The sequence below is a fragment of the Maniola hyperantus genome, chromosome 20, assembly GCF_902806685.2.
Source record: "Maniola hyperantus chromosome 20, iAphHyp1.2, whole genome shotgun sequence".
NCBI classification, from domain to species: Eukaryota; Metazoa; Arthropoda; class Insecta; order Lepidoptera; family Nymphalidae; genus Maniola; species Maniola hyperantus.
The window spans coordinates 6314131-6335914 of NC_048555.1; the positions used below are offsets into that span (position 1 = coordinate 6314131).

At 44.1% G+C, this 21784-nt stretch overlaps 1 protein-coding gene across 1 annotated transcript; it reads right to left on the bottom strand.

Annotated features, from left to right (window-relative positions):
• Nucleotides 1-3071: 3071 nt before the first annotated feature.
• LOC117992116 (fibroin heavy chain-like) lies at nt 3072-19822 on the bottom strand. The gene is made up of 6 exons (XM_034979775.2): nt 19779-19822; nt 17371-17872; nt 11918-12106; nt 11582-11779; nt 10922-11116; nt 3072-10366 (listed from the first exon to the last, which is right to left on the bottom strand). Exons 1-6 carry the CDS (start codon nt 19791-19793, stop codon nt 3072-3074), a joined length of 8394 nt encoding a protein of 2797 aa, XP_034835666.2. The 5' UTR covers nt 19794-19822.
• Nucleotides 19823-21784: the final 1962 nt, after the last annotated feature.

Below are 21784 nucleotides of genomic sequence, written 5' to 3' on the forward strand. Positions count from 1 at the left end.
TGATTCTCAATGTTAGTAAAAATTAACATTGATGTGTTAACATGGTTTTTCTATTTTTAAATGTAGGTATCAGTATAACAGCTCTGACTAGGCGCGCACGAGTGGTAAGTTGACAGGTGCGGGCGGGTGGTCAAATAGGGTGACCGATCAATTCACAAAAAACAAATAATAAAGTTTCATTCCACAAACAAAGTTTGGCAAAATTAGTATTCATTTAACCATCGTTATAAAACTTCTGGTTCTACAAATAGGTAGTAGACAAATTACGAGACAAATTGTCATTTCATAAAATATCACAAACTAGCTTATGCTCGCGACTTCGTCCGCGTGGACGATCCAAATTTCAAACCCCTATTTTACCCCCTTAGAGGTTGAATTTTCTAAAATCCTTTCTTAGCAGATGTCTAGGTCGACTTCGTCTGACTGACTGTCATAGCTATCTGCATGCCAAATTTCGCGTTGCGTTGATAGATCAGTCAGTCAGTTATAGCATACTTTTTTTGATAAAATGCCCACCATAAATTAAGTTTATTATATTATAGGAAAAAACAGGCACAGAGAATTTAGGAATCAAGAGCGAGCGAAGCGAGCTCGGGACTCGGGGCACTCCAACTCGGATGGTTTAGGTTAGTTCTTCATGGTTATTTCTTTTTAAACCACCCAGAAGGAGGAGCTCATAGTGGGGGTCATTTTCCGCCCGACCACTTCAAACTCGTGATTTTGTAAAACTGCGAATTTGGAAAACGAATAATTATTTGGTGAAATAATAAATTTATATATAAATGATATTTTAACATTCATTTTAGGTACATTTGCAGAGTAAAACATTTGTTAATAGAATATTTGTCAAGTGATCTTTTGTAAAATGATATGTTTGCGGAATACGACGTTTGTGATCTTATTACATTGTTTAGTTAATAAATCAATCTTATTAGTTTAAAGTATTTGGTGAAATCAGAAATGATCATATTTTGTTATACGTTTTTTGTTAATCAAGTGAACTGTCAAGCAACTAGCTGCCTCGATCCATCAAACGCAGGGTTGGGAAAAACAGTTTTACTATAAAACACAAAACGTTGTTTAAAACAGGATTAAAACGTGTAATAAGACTGTTTTTTTAATTTAAAACATGTTTAAAAACCTGATAAAACGTTAATGTAAAACATAATATAGTATGCGCACAATATTACTACCCGTATTATAAATGCGAAACTGTGTTTGTTTGTTGGTTCATTGGTTTTTTGGTTTATTGGTTTGTTGTTTGTTTTTCAATCAAATCGCACCGGGGCAACGAATCGACGTGATTTTTTGCATGGGTATAGATAAAGACCTGGATAGTGACATAGGCTACTTTTTATCCTGGAAAATCGAAGATTTTCCACGGGATTTTTAAAAAACTAAATCCATGTGGATGAAGTCGCGGGCATCTGCTAGTTTGTATGATAAATCGCCAGCCGTTCATTTAACCGTGCACGCCAAGCCTAAGGGTCATTATACACGCACCACAACGACTCTATTGCGGCAAAAAAATATTCGGTACAAAATTGTATGAATACGCATAGTTCCATTTATTTCAATGGGTGATCACAATACTGAAGACATCGCAGCCATCTACCGCTCGCGGAAACGTGCACCTAATTCCTGCGTGCAACGACTTCACTTCAGGCGCAAAGCCATTCCCAGAATACACCCACTGCCTAGAGACATGTCTGCCGCTGTTGTAATGTTGTTCGTCTGAATACACACTAACTGAAAATCCTCATGTAATATTATATACTAGCTGATGCCCGCGACTTCATCCGCGTGGAATTATGTTTTTAAAAATCACGTGGGAACTCATTGATTTTTCGGGATAAAAAGTAGCCTATGTCACTCTCCAGGTCTTTATCTATACCCATGCATTTATTACGTAGCTATACGTTTCTATACGTTTTCTATACGTTTCTATACGTTTTCTATACGTTTCTATACGTTTTCTATACGTTTCTATACGTTACGTAGCTATACGTTTCTATACGTTTTCTATACGTTTCTATACGTTACGTAGCTATACGTTTCTATACGTTTTCTATACGTTTCTATACGTTACGTAGCTATACGTTTCTATAGCTAAAAATATTATTATAGTTATCATGGCACAAGTAATTATAATAGGTACTAGCTAATGCCCGCGACTTCGTACGCGTGTGGATTTAGGTTTTTAAAAATCCCGTGGGAACTCTTTGATTTTCCGGTATAAAAAGTAGCCTATGTCACTCTCCAAGTCTTAAACTATACCCATGCAAAAAAACACGTCAATCCGTTGCACCGTTGCGACGTGATTGAAGGACAAACCAACAATTCAACAAACCAACAAACAAACACACTTTCACATTTATAATAGGGGTAGTGATGTGAAAGTTTGGTTAATGAAACCACAGGTAACACATAAAATAAATAAATCGGAAAACATTTATTTTTTTGATAATAATACATACATTACTGCCAAAATTAGGTTGAGCCCCTGATGCCTAAGGTAAGCTGTTGTAAACTCGTGTATAAGCATCAGTGCTTTCCCCTTACAAACTAAAATAATAAAAACTATGTTCTGACAAAAAGCAAAACCTGAAATAAATTTATAGGTACCTACTTATCTGGATTATAAAATATACATAGTATTTTTTTGTACGAGACAGGTTAAGATTGCAATCGGGGAGGGAACGCCCCGCACGCCCGCACAGCCCTCGTGCTAATGGCCTCATACCCCGATTGCAATGTCGACCTGTCACGGACTATATTATAATGAACAGTACAAACTATCGGACAAAAAGTCGCGGATGTAACCTTGAGCGCTTGGACGTCCGAAAGATATCTCGCAAGCCGCGTCCAAAACAACTGTTCACCTATCAGAAGCAGCTGTCAGCCGCGGCTCACGGACGCATCCCATAGTTTGTTTCCGTCTGAAGTTGGTATATTTATTTCACTGAATATATGATACAAATGTTTTTTCAATAAAAGGCAACAATATAAAATTATAATTCAATAGACAATAATTATTTTCATTGTTTTCCAACATTTAAATGGGCGACTGCTTAGCCTAATAATGAATTAACGAAAGTACCGCCTACACCCCCGCTATTTCCAGCCCCGTAGCTTCCGCCAGAACTTCCTAGACTTCCACCAAAACCTCCCAGACTTCCACTTAAACTACCAGAGCTACTTCCAGATACTTGACTTCCACCGGAACCTCCTAAAGTTCCAGAACCCTTTGTGCCTCCTTGACCACTACCCGATACATAGCTGCCACTGGCACCTCCTAGTCCAGTTCCAATTGAACCTCCTAGACTTCCAGACCCCTTTGCACCTCCTTGACCACTACCCGATACATAGCTGCCACTGGCACCTCCTAGTCCAGTTCCAATTGAACCTCCTAGACTTCCACCAAAACCTCCCAGACTTCCACTTGAACTACCAGAGCTACTTCCAGAACCTCCAAGATTTCCAGACCCCTTTGCACCTCCTTGACCACTTCCCGATACATAACTGCCACTGGCACCTCCTAGTCCAGCTCCAATAGAACCTCCTAGACTTCCAGACCCCTTTGCGCCTCCTTGACCACTACCCGATAAATAGCTGCCACTGGCACCTCCTAGTCCAGTTCCAATTGAACCTCCTAGACTTCCAGACCCCTTTGCACCTCCTTGACCACTACCCGATACATAGCTGCCACTGGCACCTCCTAGTCCAGTTCCAATTGAACCTCCTAGACTTCCACCAAAACCTCCCAGACTTCCACTTGAACTACCAGAGCTACTTCCAGAACCTCCAAGATTTCCAGACCCCTTTGCACCTCCTTGACCACTTCCCGATACATAACTGCCACTGGCACCTCCTAGTCCAGCTCCAATAGAACCTCCTAGACTTCCAGACCCCTTTGCGCCTCCTTGACCACTACCCGATAAATAGCTGCCACTGGCACCTCCTACTCCAGCTCCAATTGAACCTCCTAGACTTCCAGACCCCTTTGCGCCTCCTTGACCACTACCCGATAAATAGCTGCCACTGGCACCTCCTACTCCAGCTCCAATTGAACCTCCTAGACTTCCAGACCCCTTTGCACCTCCTTGACCACTACCCGATACATAACTGCCACTGGCACCTCCTACTCCAGCTCCTATAGAACCTCCTAGACTTCCAGACTCCTTAACACCTCCTTGACCACTACCCGATACATAGCTGCCACTGGCACCTCCTAGTCCAGTTCCAATTGAACCTCCTAGACTTCCAGACCCCTTTGCACCTCCTTGACCACTACCCGATACATAGCTGCCACTGGCACCTCCTAGTCCAGTTCCAATTGAACCTCCTAGACTTCCACCAAAACCTCCCAGACTTCCACTTGAACTACCAGAGCTACTTCCAGAACCTCCAAGATTTCCAGACCCCTTTGCACCTCCTTGACCACTTCCCGATACATAACTGCCACTGGCACCTCCTAGTCCAGCTCCAATAGAACCTCCTAGACTTCCAGACCCCTTTGCGCCTCCTTGACCACTACCCGATAAATAGCTGCCACTGGCACCTCCTACTCCAGCTCCAATTGAACCTCCTAGACTTCCAGACCCCTTTGCACCTCCTTGACCACTACCCGATACGTAACTGCCACTGGCACCTCCTACTCCAGCTCCTATAGAACCTCCTAGACTTCCAGACTCCTTAACACCTCCTTGACCACTACCCGATACATAGCTGCCACTGGCACCTCCTAGTCCAGTTCCAATTGAACCTCCTAGACTTCCAGACCCCTTTGCACCTCCTTGACCACTACCCGATACATAGCTGCCACTGGCACCTCCTAGTCCAGTTCCAATTGAACCTCCTAGACTTCCACCAAAACCTCCCAGACTTCCACTTGAACTACCAGAGCTACTTCCAGAACCTCCAAGATTTCCAGACCCCTTTGCACCTACTTGACCACTTCCCGATACATAACTGCCACTGGCACCTCCTAGTCCAGCTCCAATAGAACCTCCTAGACTTCCAGACCCCTTTGCGCCTCCTTGACCACTACCCGATAAATAGCTGCCACTGGCACCTCCTAGTCCAGTTCCAATTGAACCTCCTAGACTTCCAGACCCCTTTGCACCTCCTTGACCACTACCCGATACATAGCTGCCACTGGCACCTCCTAGTCCAGTTCCAATTGAACCTCCTAGACTTCCACCAAAACCTCCCAGACTTCCACTTGAACTACCAGAGCTACTTCCAGAACCTCCAAGATTTCCAGACCCCTTTGCACCTCCTTGACCACTTCCCGATACATAACTGCCACTGGCACCTCCTAGTCCAGCTCCAATAGAACCTCCTAGACTTCCAGACCCCTTTGCGCCTCCTTCACCACTACCCGATAAATAGCTGCCACTGGCACCTCCTACTCCAGCTCCAGTTGAACCTCCTAGACTTCCAGACCCCTTTGCACCTCCTTGACCACTACCCGATACATAGCTGCCACTGGCACCTTCTAGTCCAGTTCCAATTGAACCTCCTAGACTTCCAGAGCCCTTTGCACCTCCTTGACCACTACCCGATACATAGCTGCCACTGGCACCTCCTAGTCCAGCTCCTATAGAACCTCCTAGACTTCCAGACTCCTTAACACCTCCTTGACCACTACCCGATACATAGCTGCCACTGGCACCTCCTAGTCCAGATCCAATTGAACCACCTAGACTTCCAGACCCCTTTGCAACTCCTTGACCAATACCCGATACATAGCTGCCACTGGCACCTCCTAGTCCAGTTCCAATTGAATCTCCTAGACTTCCAGACCCCTTTGCACCTTCTTGACCACTACCCGATACATAGCTGTTACTGGCACCTCCTAGTCCAGTTCCAATTGAACCTCCTAGACTTCCAGAGCCCTTTGCACCTCCTTGACCACTACCCGATACATAGCTGCCACTGGCACCTCCTAGTCCAGCTCCAATAGAACCTCCTAGACTTCCAGACCCCTTTGCGCCTCCTTGACCACTACCCGATAAATAGCTGCCACTGGCACCTCCTAGTCCAGTTCCAATTGAACCTCCTAGACTTCCAGACCCCTTTGCACCTCCTTGACCACTACCCGATACAAAGCTGCCACTGGCACCTCCTAGTCCAGTTACAATTGAACCTCCTAGACTTCCAGAACCCTTTGCACCTCCTTGATCACTACCCGATACATAGCTGCCACTGGCACCTCCTAGTCCAGTTCCAATTGAACCTCCTAGACTTCCAGAGCCCTTTGCACCTCCTTGACCACTACCCGATACATAGCTGCCACTGGCACCTCCTACTCCAGCTCCAATTGAACCTCCTAGACTTCCAGACCCCTTTGCACCTCCTTGACCACTACCCGATACATAGCTGCCACTGGCACCTCCTAGTCCAGCTCCAACTGAACCTCCTAGACTTCCAGACCCCTTTGCACCTCCTTGACCACTACCCGATACATAGCTGCCACTGGCACCTCCTAGTCCAGCTCCAATAGAACCTCCTAGACTTCCAGACCCCTTTGCACCTCCTTGACCACTACCCGATACATAGCTGCCACTGGCACCTCCTAGTCCAGCTCCAACTGAACCTCCTAGACTTCCAGACCCCTTTGCACCTCCTTGACCACTACCCGATACATAGCTGCCACTGGCACCTCCTACTCCAGCTCCAATTGAACCTCCTAGACTTCCAGACCCCTTTGCACCTCCTTGACCACTACCCGATACATAGCTGCCACTGGCACCTCCTAGTCCAGCTCCAACTAAACCTCCTAGACTTCCAGACCCCTTTGCACCTCCTTGACCACTACCCGATACATAGCTGCCACTGGCACCTCCTAGTCCAGCTCCAATAGAACCTCCTAGACTTCCAGACCCCTTTGCACCTCCTTGACCACTACCCGATACATAGCTGCCACTGGCACCTCCTAGTCCAGCTCCAACTGAACCTCCTAGACTTCCAGACCCCTTTGCACCTCCTTGACCACTACCCGATACATAGCTGCCACTGGCACCTCCTAGTCCAGCTCCAATAGAACCTCCTAGACTTCCAGACCCCTTTGCACCTCCTTGACCACTACCCGATACATAGCTGCCACTGGCACCTCCTAATCCAGCTCCAACTGAACCTCCTAGACTTCCAGACCCCTTTGCACCTCCTTGACCACTACCCGATACATAGCTGCCACTGGCACCTCCTAGTCCAGCTCCAATAGAACCTCCTAGACTTTCAGACCCCTTAGCACCTCCTTGACCACTACCCGATACAAAGCTGCCACTGGCACCTCCTATTCCAGCTCCAATTGAACCTCCTAGACTTCCAATTGAACTACCGGAGCTACTTCCGGATACTTGACTTCCGCCAGAAGCTCCTAGATTTCCAGATCCCTTTGCGCCTCCCTGACCACTACCCCAAACATAGCTGCCACTGGCACCTCCTGGTCCAGCTCCAACTGAACCTCCTAGACTTCCAGACCCCTTTGCACCTCCTTGACCACTACCCGATACATAACTGCCACTGGCACCACCTAGTCCAGCTCCAATTGAACCTCCTAGACTTCCACTTGAACTACCAAAGCTACTACCAGATACTTGACTTCCACCAGAACCTCCTAGACTTACAGATCCCTTTGAACCTCCTTGACCACTACCCGATACATATCTGCCACTGGCACCTCCTAGTCCAGCTCCAATTGAACCTCCTAGACTTCCACTTGAACTACCAAAGCTACTACCAGATACTTGACTTCCGCCTGAAGCTCCTTGATTTCCAGACCCCTTTGCGCCTCCTTGACCACTACCCCAAACATAGCTGCCACTGGCACCTCCTAGTCCAGTTTCAATTGAACCTCCTAGAGTTCCAGACCCCTTTGCACCTCCTTGACCACTACCCGATACATAGCTGCCACTGGCACCTCCTAGTCCAGCTCCAACTGAACCTCCTAGACTTCCAGACCCCTTTGCACCTCCTTGACCACTACCCGATACATAGCTGCCACTGGCACCTCCTAGTCCAGCTCCAATAGAACCTCCTAGACTTCCAGACCCCTTTGCACCTCCTTGACCACTACCCGATCCATAGCTGCCACTGGCACCTCCTAGTCTAGCTCCAATAGAACCTCCTAGACTTCCAGACCCCTTTGCGCCTCCTTGACCACTACCCGATAAATAGCTGCCACTGGCACCTCCTACTCCAGCTCCTATAGAACCTCCTAGACTTCCAGACTCCTTAACACCTCCTTGACCACTACCCGATACATAGCTGCCACTGGCACCTCCTAGTCCAGTTCCAATTGAACCTCCTAGACTTCCACCAAAACCTCCCAGACTTCCACTTGAACTACCAGAGCTACTTCCAGAACCTCCAAGATTTCCAGACCCTTTTGCACCTCCTTGACCACTTTCCGATACATAACTGCCACTGGCACCTCCTAGTCCAGCTCCAATAGAACCTCCTAGACTTCCAGACCCCTTTGCGCCTCCTTGACCACTACCCGATAAATAGCTGCCACTGGCACCTCCTAGTCCAGTTCCAATTGAACCTCCTAGACTTCCAGACCCCTTTGCACCTCCTTGACCACTACCCGATACATAGCTGCCACTGGCACCTCCTAGTCCAGTTCCAATTGAACCTCCTAGACTTCCACCAAAACCTCCCAGACTTCCACTTGAACTACCAGAGCTACTTCCAGAACCTCCAAGATTTCCAGGCCCCTTTGCACCTCCTTGACCACTTCCCGATACATAACTGCCACTGGCACCTCCTAGTCCAGCTCCAATAGAACCTCCTAGACTTCCAGACCCCTTTGCGCCTCCTTGACCACTACCCGATAAATAGCTGCCACTGGCACCTCCTAGTCCAGTTCCAATTGAACCTCCTAGACTTCCAGACCCCTTTGCACCTCCTTGACCACTACCCGATACAAAGCTGCCACTGGCACCTCCTAGTCCAGTTACAATTGAACCTCCTAGACTTCCAGACCCCTTTGCACCTCCTTGATCACTACCCGAAACATAGCTGCCACTGGCACCTCCTAGTCCAGTTCCAATTGAACCTCCTAGACTTCCAGACCCCTTTGCACCTCCTTGACCACTACCCGATACATAGCTGCCACTGGCACCTCCTAGTCCAGCTCCAACTGAACCTCCTAGACTTCCAGACCCCTTTGCACCTCCTTGACCACTACCCGATACATAGCTGCCACTGGCACCTCCTAGTCCAGCTCCAATAGAACCTCCTTGACTTCCAGACCCCTTTGCACCTCCTTGACCACTACCCGATACATAGCTGCCACTGGCACCTCCTAGTCCAGCTCCAACTGAACCTCCTAGACTTCCAGACCCCTTTGCACCTCCTTGACCACTACCCGATACATAGCCGCCACTGGCACCTCCTAGTCCAGCTCCAATAGAACCTCCTAGACTTTCAGATCCCTTAGCACCTCCTTGACCACTACCCGATACAATGCTGCCACTGGCACCTCCTATTCCAGCTCCAATTGAGCCTCCTAGACTTCCACTTGAACTACCGGAGCTACTTCCGGATACTTGACTTCCGCCAGAAGCTCCTAGATTTCCAGACCCCTTTGCGCCTCCTTGACCACTACCCCAAACATAGCTGCCACTGGCACCTCCCGGTCCAGCTCCAATTGAACCTCCTAGACTTCCAGACCCCTTTGCACCTCCTTGATCACTACCCGATACATAGCTGCCACTGGCACCTCCTAGTCCAGCTCCAATAGAACCTCCTAGACTTACAGATCCCTTTGAACCTCCTTGACCACTACCCGATACATAGCTGCCACTGGCACCTCCTAGTCCAGCTCCAATTGAACCTCCTAGACTTCCAGACCCCTTTGCACCTCCTTGACCACTACCCGATACATAGCTGCCACTGGCACCTCCTAGTCCAGCTCCAACTGAACCTCCTAGACTTCCAGACCCCTTTGCACCTCCTTGACCACTACCCGATACATAGCTGCCACTGGCACCTCCTAGTCCAGCTCCAATAGAACCTCCTAGACTTCCAGACCCCTTTGCGCCTCCTTGACCACTACCCGATAAATAGCTGCCACTGGCACCTCCTACTCCAGCTCCTATAGAACCTCCTAGACTTCCAGACTCCTTAACACCTCCTTGACCACTACCCGATACATAGCTGCCACTGGCACCTCCTAGTCCAGTTCCAATTGAACCTCCTAGACTTCCAGAGCCCTTTGTACCTTCTTGACCACTACCCGATACATAGCTGCCACTGGCACCTCCTAGTCCAGGTCCTTTAGAACCTCCTAGACTTTCAGACTCCTTAACACCTCCTTGAGCACTACCCGATACATAGCTGCCACTGGCACCTCCTAGTCCAGTTCCAATTGAACCTCCTAGACTTCCAGACCCCTTTGCACCTCCTTGACCACTACCCGATACATAACTGCCACTGGCACCTCCTAATCCAGCTCCAATTGAACCTCCTAGACTTCCACTTGAACTACCAGAGCTACTTCCGGATACTCGACTTCCGCCAGAAGCTCCTAGACTTCCAAACCCCTTTGAAGCTTCTTGGCCACTACCCGATCCTTGACTGCCACTAGTGCCTCCTTGCCCAGTTCCAATTGAACCTGCTAGACTTCCACCAAAACCTCCCAGACTTCCACTAGCACTACTTGAGCTACTTCCAGATCCGTGACTTCCCCCAGAAGTACCTAGAGTTCCAGACCACTTTGAACTTCCTCGATCAATACTCGATCCAGGGCTGCTACTGACACCTCCTAGTCCAGCTCCAATTGAACCTCCTAGACTTCCACCAGAACCTCCCAGACTTCCACTTGAACTACTAGAGCTACTTCCAGATCCATGATTTCCCTCAGAAGCACCTTGTATTCCAGGCCACTTTGAACTTCCTCGACCATTACCCGATCCATGGCTGCCACTGACACCTCCTAGTCCAGCTCCAATTGAACCTCCTAGACTTCCACCAGAACCTCCCAGACTTCCACTTGGACTACTAGAGCTACTTCCAGATCCATGATTTCCCTCAGAAGCCCCTTGTATTCCATGCCACTTTGAACTTCCTCGGCCATTACCCGATCCATGGCTGCCACTGACACCTCCTAGTTCAGCTCCAATTGAACCTCCTAGACTTGCACCAAAACCTCCCAGACTTACACTTGAACTACCAGAGCTACTTCCAGATCCGTGATTTGCAATATATCCTCCTAGACTTCCAGACCCACTTGAACCTCCTTGACCACTACCCGATCCATGGATGTTACTAGCACCTCCAACTCCAATTCCAATTGAACCTTCTAAACTTCCACTTGAACTACCAGAGCTACTTCCAGATCCGTGACTTCCCTCAGAAGCACCTAGAGTTCCAGACCCACTTGAACCTCCTTGACCACCACCCGATCCATGGATGTTACTAGGACCTCCATCTCCAATTCCAATTGAACCTCCTAGACTTCCACTTGAACTACCAGAACTACTTCCAGATCCGTGACTTCCCACAGAAGCACCTAGAGTTCCAGATCCACTTGAACCTCCTTGACCACTACCCGAGCTGCCACTGATACCTCCTAGCCCAGCTCCAATTGTACCTCCTAGACTTCCACCAGGAACTCCCAGACTTCCACTTGAACCACCAGAGCTACTTCCAGTTCCGTGACTTCCGACAAAACCTCCTAGACTTCCAGAACTACTTGAACCCCCTTGAATACTGCCGGATCCATGGCTGCCACTAGTTGTTACTCCTAGTCCAGTTCCAACTGAACCTCCTTGACTTCCACCAAAACTTACCAGACTTCCACTTCCACCAGAACCTTCTAAATTTCCAGAACCTTTTGAACCCCCTTGACCACTTCCAGATCCATGACTGCCACTAGAACTCCCCAGTCCAATTCCAATTGAACCTCCTAGGCTTCCGCCAAAGCCTCCTAGGCTTCCACTTGAACCACCGTAGCTACCGCTTAAACCACCGTGACTACTTCCAGTCCCGTGACTTCCACTAGATCCTCCTAGGCTTGAACCACTTGAACCCCCTTGACCACTTGCGGATCCATGGCTACCACTAGAACTTCCCAGTCCAATTCCAATTGAACCTCCTAGAATTCCACCGAAACCTCCCAGTCGTCCACTTGAACCACCGTAGACACCGCTTGAGCCCCGTTGACCAAAACCGCTTGTACCTTTATTTGATCCCCATCCCCATTTGTTACTTGTCCCAGATCCCTGGTTACTTGCAGATCCTCCTAAGCCAGCTCGGCTTCCAAAAGCTCCACTTAAGCCACCACCAGAGCTGCCTTTACTCCACTTCCATGGAGTTGATCCACTTAAACGTCCACTGCTTCCAAATCCTTGGCTACCTCCTCCTATAGATCCAGATAGGCCGGTAGAGCCCTGGACTCCTCCTTTATAGTTTTCTCCGAGGGTTAAGGCGATGAGTGCAACTGCTACACCCACAACAAGTGATGTCTGAAAAATGGCATTTACAGAAATTTAAAATTTCGTTATGTTTTTAATTGAAAATTTTAAATGGCAACATAGTAATTGTAAATACTAGCTGTGATATTAGGTATATTTGCAAATTGTTTTGTTATATATAACTGCAAGTGCAAGTTCTAGACGTGCAATGTTCCGTTATTTAGGTGCTAAAGTAAGTTTATAGGTACCGGGTTACACGGGTATTATAATAGGTACCGGGTTACACGGGTATTATATAGGTACATTGTACGTCCTTTACGCACAATGGAACGTGAAAGCTATATTATTCAGTGTGTAATGTGGGCGGAAGAGATCATTACACTATTTATAGATTTTTGAAAATAAAATGTCTTTGGGTTTTTTTAACTTCAAAGGTATCGCTAAGTACTGTGGTATGTTGAGAAACTTTTTGTTTGTAAAAACTAAATGGCATATGCATCGATTTAATCTACTTGAAGAGATGAGTCGGCCTTAGGATACAATTTGCCACACTACACTACTTACAGAAAAACCGGCTAAGTGCGAGTCGGACTCGCGCACAAAGGATTCCGTACCATCCATACTTTCCATACTATTAATATTATAAATGCGAAAGTGTGTCTGTCTGTCTGTCCATCTGTCTGTCTGTCTGCTAGCTTTTCACGGCCCATTCGTTTAACCAATTTTGATGAAATTTGCAGAGATAGTTTGCATCTCAAGGAAGGACATAGGCTACTTTTTATCCCGGAAAATCAAAGAGCTCCCACGGGATTTTTGAAAAACCTTATTCCACGCGGACGAAGTCGCGGACATCAGTTAGTTATCTATAAAAACGAGCAAAAAATCACCCTTGTTGTACCGGAGCTCCTTTAAATATTTATTTTATTCTGTTTTTAGGGTTCTACTCTACAAGAAATGACTACTTACACTAAAAAGCTTAAAGTAAAAACGATTTTTAATTTTCGGCTTCAACGTAGGTTATAGTACGCGACAGGTCGAGATGGCAATCGGGGTATGAGGTGGGAGAACGCTCCAGACGCCCCGCACAGCGTCCGCGCTCGCTCGCACCGGATTAGCGCGGAGGCTGTGTGGGTGTGCGGGGTGTTCCCATCTAGTTTGCCACCTTGGCCTGTCGCGGACTATACATGTACGTTCAACATACACGTGTAGAAACAAAAAAAAAATACTTTCTACTGGCTTTGGAAGTCGGTTTTTTGCATTTTTTGTACAATACATATTGCCTAGTCTAGTCACGGTTTAGAAGGTTTTAACAATAATGACGTATTAATCCTAAGCCTAACGCAAGAGAATCACTTGTTTACATGACGCTATGCCTATAAACTAAGATAAATAACATCTAGTAAAAATTAATATGTACGAAAAATAAACTCGGTCGCAATTATAATATTAGATATTAAAGTCTCGAATTTTCCTTACCTTATATAGCGTCATCGTGTTGTGATATGCTCATAATATTATGGTTTGTGAGATCTTTATATACTAAGTTCTAGCAACTTTTCTAAAAAACTCTAACAGGTTATCCTAAAATAATTATCTATTTTATATATTTTTTTAAACTTATATACTTATAATGTGACTCCAAAAGAATAAAAATCAATATTTTATTTGCATGAGATGATTCACAAATACTTAGGCGCCATCTCCACAGGGTGATATTATCGCGGCGATACGACAAGTGACTCTGAATGAGTATAACGACGTCACGGACTCGTCACGTCTCGCGGCGATACCATTGAGTCTTGCGACGATACCGTCGAGTCTCGCGGCGATACCGTCACGTTACGCCACAGTTGAAACACATATCTACTCACGTGGTTGAGACTTGAGAGGCGCAACGAGGCGTTGCGATCACGTCACGCGGCGAGGCGGTACAGTCTCGTAGCGTTACGTTTCGACGACATGTTGCTGGCGGAATTAGGGCGTTTGTGCACTCATCCGTATTCGGTTCGTATTCGTGTTTTTTACGTAAGCAAAAAAACGGATCGCCGATTATTAGCTTAAATAAAAACACGAATACTAACCGAATACGGATGAGTGCACAACCGCCCTTATCGTTGTACCGTGGAAATTTTCCGACGATCGATAGTAGGACGGACTCGTTGCGATTCTCTCGCCCGTGGAGATGGCGCCTAAGATGCTTTTTTTGTAACCTTCGAAACAAAAGGTCATAAGTTTGTCGTTCTGTCTGTCTGACGACTTCCACATCCCTCTGATCCATCTTAAAACTCTGTACAAAATGTGTTATTGGAAAGTAGTTCATTAGTTTACTTAAGTAATTGTTTAATGTAAAATTTCAAATTTCCATTGAATTATCTGTGGTTATTAATGTTGTTAATTATGATGTCAAAGTACAGCTCAAACCTTGAGATTGAGAAATTTTAATCGATTGAAGTCGGGGCGAGCCAGCTAGTCGAGTATGATAATGTGCTGGCGCTTGCCTGCGACTTCGTTTGCATGGATTTAGTATTTTATAAATTCCTTATTCCCAGGATGAAAAATTATTTAGATCACTCTGGCATAGTTGTCTACTGGCCTGCAAAAAGCGAAAGATCCGTCAAAATTGGTTAACCCGTTTCGTAGATTAGCCCGGACAAATAGACAGCCAGATTATCAAGTATCTATTTACTATTTACCTTGGTATTAATAAGGTACGTCTGCTTAAGTTTTTTTATGCAATTAAATGAAATTAGCTAATTCTAAATTTTATGACTACACATCTATATACGTATATTTTATGATTATACACTATTAGAGATTTATTGCCTGCCTACACCAACGTGGACGAACCGGCATTTGGTACAGTGTTGTCTTTTATTTTTATAACCTGTCTTACTGACCAGGTACTGATTGACTGTTGACTTCGCACGGGTGAGCCATTAATTCAATGAGGTGAGCTTACGTATTCCGTAAGTACACAAATATGAATATATCATTACATTATAATACATAATATGAACTTTCATTTGAAATGTTTGACGGACAGACGGACAGACGGACCGACGGACCGACGGACAGACGGACAGACGAACAGACGGACAGACGGACAGACGGACAGACGGACAGACGGACAGACGGACAGACGGACAGACGGACAGACGGACGGACGGACGGACGGACAGACAGACAGACATACAGTGTTGATAGTGATAAAAATAATGTCTCAAACATCTCAAAATGGTTTACCTCCTAGAATAAGTTTACCTATATTAACCTACGTGAGAGTGGCTTGAATATATTAGTATGGAGCGTATCTAGTAGTCCGACATTCTTTTTAAAATAGCGACAGACGACAGACAGACAGACAACGAAGTGATCCTATAAGGCTTAAGGGTTCCTTCTTTCCTTTTGAGGTAAGGAACCCTAAAAAATTATCAAAATCCATTAAGATTTAACGCAGTTATAGAGTAGCCGCAGATAAAAATCTCATCGCCCATCCCGAATGAACCTTATCATTTTTGGGATAGTAAAAGCTGGTCAAGTGCGATTTGAATTCACACACAAAGAGAAAATCCTTATCCTACCATGAAAATACACACTGTGTTAGATGCGTGGCCGAGATCGATCGCCGGACCTTAGGATAGAAGGCCGAAGTAGTAACCCTTGGGACCATTGACTTATAAGTTATACATATATTACTTCTTGGGGCTAAGCAAACACCCTTGGGCCTTATCGCATACTGATTACTAAGATATCTGAAGAACTAGAAGGGCTTTGAAGATTTTGGCCTACCTATTAGTCGGCCATTTTTCTTTTTAGGGTTCCGTACCTCAAAAGGAAAGAAGGAACCCTTAAGCCTTATAGGATCACTTCGTTGTCTGTCTGTCTGTCGTCTGTCGCTATTTTAAAAAGAATGTCGGACTACTAGATACGCTCCATACTAATATATTCAAGCCACTCTCACGTAGGTTAATATAGGTAAACCATTTTGAGATGTTTGAGACATTATTTTTATCACTATCAATCCTATTATTATATTGAAAACTCTCCAAAGACTAACTGTCAGATCAGAATTTTATACAGAGACCATTATAAAGATAGCCTCTCTGCAAAATTTTGACTTTTTAACTCTCTTGGACCAAGAGTTATCTATAATATAAAAAAATGAATCACTAAAATGTGTTGCTCATCGCAAATCTCGAGAACAGCTGAACCGATTTCGCTAATTCTTTTTTTATAATATTCCTTGAATTACAAGGATGGTTCTTACGGAGAGAAAAATTTAGTTCAACCTCCCCCTCAATTTTCTAAACTCCACCCGAGCGAAGCCGGGCCAGGTCAGCTAGTGTTTTTATATTTAGTAAGTATATAGTTTTATAGTAAGTAAATAGATGATTTGGATTAAAAACAAGTAGCCTTTCTCGGGGATGTTTATAAATGAAACCACATAGGTAACACATAGAATAGTAAGTTGGTGTGTTTATTATACGTTTTACAGTGACAAAACTGTTTTATTAAAAGGCAACAATATAAAATAAAATTATAATTCAATAGACGTTAATTAGTGCATAGTTTTCATCGTTAACCAACATATTTAGGATGACTGGTTTGACCTAAGATCCACTTAGGCCACCGTAGCTACCGCTCAGACCTTGAGTGCTTCCAGACCCGTAACTTCCGCCAGAACCTCCTTGACTTCCAGACCCACTTGAACCTCCTTGACCAATGCCAGATCCATGGCTACCACTGGAACCTCCCAGTCCAGATCCAACTGAGCCTCCTAGACTTCCACCAGAATTTCCCAGACCTCCACTTGAAGCACCATAACTACCGCTTGATCCTCCCTGACTACTTCCAGACCCGTAACTTCCTCCAGAACCTCCTAGACTTCCAGACCCACTTGAACCCCCTTGACTACTACCGGATCCATGACTACCACTGGAACCTCCTAGACTTCCACCAGAACTTCCTTGACTACCACTTGAACCACCATAGCTACTTCCAGATCCGCGACTTCCACCAGAACCTCCTAGACTTCCAGACCCCTTTGAACCTTCTTGGCCACTACCCGATCCATGGCTGCCACTAGAACCTCCTAGTCCAGTTCCAATTGAACCTCCCAGACTTCCACTTAAGCCACTGTAGCCACCGCTTGAACCCCCTTTACCAGAATCACTTGGAACTCCACTTGCTTCCCGTTTGCGACGAGTACCAGATCCATAACTACTTGTAGATCCTCCTAAGCCAGCTAGGCCACCACTGGATCCTCCTTTACCAGATCCACTTAAATCTCCTTGACTACTTCCGGATCCATAGCTACCTCCTCCTAGGCCAGATAGGCCATCGCTTGATCCAGATGGGTTGGTAGAGCCCTGGACTCCTCCTTTATAGTTTTCTCCGAGGGTTAAGGCGATGAGTGCAACTGCTACACCCACAACAAGTGATGTCTGAAAAATCAGACTTATATTAAAACTAGCTTATGCTTGCGACTTCGTCCGCGTGGACTACATTAATTTCAAACCCCTATTTCACCCCCTTAGAGGTTGAATTTTCAAAAATCCTTTCTTAGCGGATGCCTACGTCGTAATAACTATCTGCATGCCAAATTTCAGCCCGATCCGTCCAGTAGTTTGAGCTGTGCGTTGATAGATCAGTCAGTCAGTCAGTCACCTTTTCCTTTTATATATATAGATATAAAGAAGAAGAGAAGATTAAATCTCTTCTAACTTAAGAGGAAAATTGTGAATAGCAACAATATGAATAATACTAATTACTAGGTATATATGCAAATTATAAGTACTAGCCGTGCAATATTCCTTTATTTAGGTACTAAAGTAAGTTTTTTTTAAAAGTTAGTTAGTTACCGGTATTATAATATATAGTTACTTTGTATGTTAGGGGTGTATCAATAAGAACTTGAATTTCGAAACGTGAAATGTAAAGTCAGCAATATTATTCAGTGTGCAATGTGGGTGGAAGGGATCATTGCACTTTTTAGGGTTCCGTACCTTGAAAAACGGAACCCTTATAGGATGACTTTGTTGCCTGTCTGTCTGCCTGTCGTCTGTCTGTCTGTCTGTCTGTCTGTCTGTCTGTCCGTCTGTCTGTCTTTCAAAAACCTACAGGCTACTTCCCGTTGACCTAGAATCATGAAATTTGGACATAAGGAAAAAATCTGAAAACCGTGAATTTGTGGTTACATCACAAAAAAAATTTTTGGACATGAACTAATTGGTATTTTCAGTTATTCAAGGGGCGGACCAACAAATTCGTAAAAGCCCGGCAATGCATCGGCGGTTCCTCTGGTACTGCAAATGTTCATGGGCGGCGGTAATCACTTAACATCAGGTGACCCGCCTGCACGTTTGCTCGCTATCTCTATTAAAAAACATCAAAGTACAAGTATACTACATATAGGTATCAAGTGGGGTATCATAATATAAAAGGGCTTTACCTGTATATTTTAAAACGGTTTTTATTTATTTTGATGCATAGGTATACTTAATAGTTTTTGATTTATCATGCAAAATGTCGAAAAAAATACCCAAATACGATACCCTCGGTGCGTGAGTCTGACTCGCACTTTTCTGGTTTTTTTGTTAATTTGTACCTACTTAATGCTCTTTTCGAATTTTTTAAACATACTTAAAATAAGAATTTTTTTATGTTCTTCAGCGCACTATTTTCGGAAATGTCGATATTTTGATAACCATCTATAAAAGTTAATCTGACCACTAACAGTTAAAAATGGCACGCGTTTCAAAATCCAAGGTACTTACTGAAACACTCTTTAGATACCGATACTTATTATGATTTTTACAAAGCCCTAGTTTAGTCACGGGTTAGTAGGTTTTAGTAATAATTTTGTGTTTTATTGGGTTATGAGCATAGAGGTTATGAGACTGATACTGGGTTCTTTATAGCAGTAAAAGATGTACAAGTGCCTAGTCTACTGCCGCCAAGCGATTTAGCGTTCTGGTACGATGCCGTGTAGAAACTGATTAGGGGTGTTATGTAATCGCCACATCCCTTCCAAGTTAGCCCGCTACTATCTTAGATTGCAACATCACATACCATCAGGTGAGATCACTTTTAAGGGCTAATTAAAAAAAAAAGTAATTAGTTGAAGTCTACCTACTAAATTTTATACAACCAGTAAGTAATAAAATATAGTTTATGGTATTAAGGTTTTTCAATGAAAATCACCTATTTACATTTTACACCAATCAAGTAAGTAACTAAGAAATAATACCTTAGTACAAAAATAGCATTCACTTAAAATTAATATTTACGAAAAATAAACTCCGTCGGAACTCGCAATTATATTATTATTAAAATTGGGATTTTCCTTACCTTATAAAGCGTCATCGTGTTCTGATATGCTCTTAAGATTATGGTTTGTGAGACCTTTATATACTAAGATCTAATTTATTCAGTAATTTTCCTAAGTATAAAAACTCTAACAGGTTACATTTTATAAATTATTAACTTAAGTATGTAAGTACACTTATCTACCATAACCATGTCAAAAGAATAAAAATTAAATATTTTATTTGCAAGAGTCATGCTGATTCGCTAATAGGGTCTTGGACTGTCATAAAATGATGTGATTTTTTGTATAGGTAGTTTATGGGGCTAGAATTCATTACTAAAGAGAACTCACATCATTTTATTACTACAGTCCAAGACCTAATTCTTAGATGCGTCTTTTTAACTTTCGAAGCAAAAGGTTTACCTATTGTTATAATTATTATGTCAAAGTAAGCTCATTTTAGATTTGGCACCTAGGTTGTCGTCGACCTGTGGTCGAGATTGGTGTATGAGCCGGGGGTCGCCCCGCATACCCGCACTTCACCCGCGCTATCCCGCAACGGGTTAGTGCGGGGGGTGTGCGGGGCGTAACTTCCCCGATTGCCATCTTGACCTGTCGCGTACTAAAAGTAGTCACCAATCACAGAATAAAGTTATGATTTCAAAGAATTCAGCCGACTGAAGGTGCGCCAGCTAACCAGTTGAGTATAATAATATACCTACTGGCGTTTGCCTGCGACTTCGTTTGCGTGGATTTAGCAGGTGTTTTATGAATAATTCCTTATTCCCAGGATAGGTACTTACCTATGAAAATGAAAAATTGTTTAGATCACTCTGACATAGTCGTTGTCATAATTAATAGTAATAATAATTTATGTCAAATCCCACAGTTATCCAAAAAAATCCTTAACACTATTGTTCGCGCCGCTAAGAACGAGTCGTGTGTGTGTGTGCATCTGTGTGTGCGGACATCTCGCCATGCGAACCCCGATCATTCTTCGAGAAAACTTGTGCTCGCACGCCGGGCGTGCGCTAGTCAAAATTCGCCACTCAGAGCAGTCACATTATGTTGTATATCTGTTGTATATTTTTAATTTAACTCATTACAAGCCATGTTCACGAAGTAAAGGTTTTAATTATTAAAAACACAATCACGAGGAGGCCATCGAAGTCCCCCAACAACTATATAAACCATAGAAACATTGGTCAATTAAATAGTCAAATATTTTTTTCTTAAATTTAGACCAAAGAAGTTGGAAGTACTACTTAATATGTCGATGATTTAGACAGTGGTAGACTTTTAATGTTGTCAGATAGTTTATTATACAAAGTGATAGCCATACAATAAGAATTGCGGGAACATATCTCTAGTCTTGGCCCTCGCCTTCGCGTATTTCTAATTTAAGTTTATGTCGGCGGCGTCCGTTATCAGGCTTCACATCAAATAAATGCACATGTTTCTTTACAAATAGACATGTTTCAAATATATATAAACATGGCAAGGGTAATATCTTTTTTTTTAAACAAAGGCTGAAGATTTTCGACGATTAACCCGGACAGATAGACAGCCAGATTGGTTATCAGGTTAAATAGCTATTTGGCTGGTTTTAAGAAGGTAAAAGTTTTTTGGGTATGAAATGAAACTAGCTAAGCAATTCTTAATTTTATGAGATTATATACACTAGCAGAGAATATTACCTACCTACCTACACTAATGTGAACGAACCGGCACTTGGGTAAATACAGTGTTAGCTTTTTTTGAAGAATACCTATATCTTTATGACAACGAGTAGGGGACTTCGCACGGGTGATTGTATTCTATTACAACTCATACCTATATAAACTGCCATCTAAAATGTTCAGAATGATAAAAATAAAACCGTAATTTTACTGAAACTTGCATGGGAGCCATTCTAATATTTTATCAGGTCTTCAGGTCAGGTTTCTTTCTGAAAATTTCCACTCTCTACCTTGGTATTACGGTTCATGAGATACAGGCCGCTGTCAGGCAAACAGGCAGACGGACGGATAGCTAAACTATTGGACAG

What these genes read in the sequence shown, in the direction of transcription:
- LOC117992116 (XM_034979775.2), bottom strand. An exon ending in CTTTGGCGGAAGCCTAGGAG is followed by an intron (nt 11,780 to 11,917) that starts GTTCAATTGGAA and finishes GAAGTCAAGGAG; the next exon opens with GTTCAGTTGGAACTGGACTA. An exon ending in CAGTGGCAGCCATGGATCGG is followed by an intron (nt 10,367 to 10,921) that starts GTAATGGTCGAG and finishes GAACTGGACTAG; the next exon opens with GAGGTGCCAGTGGCAGCTAT.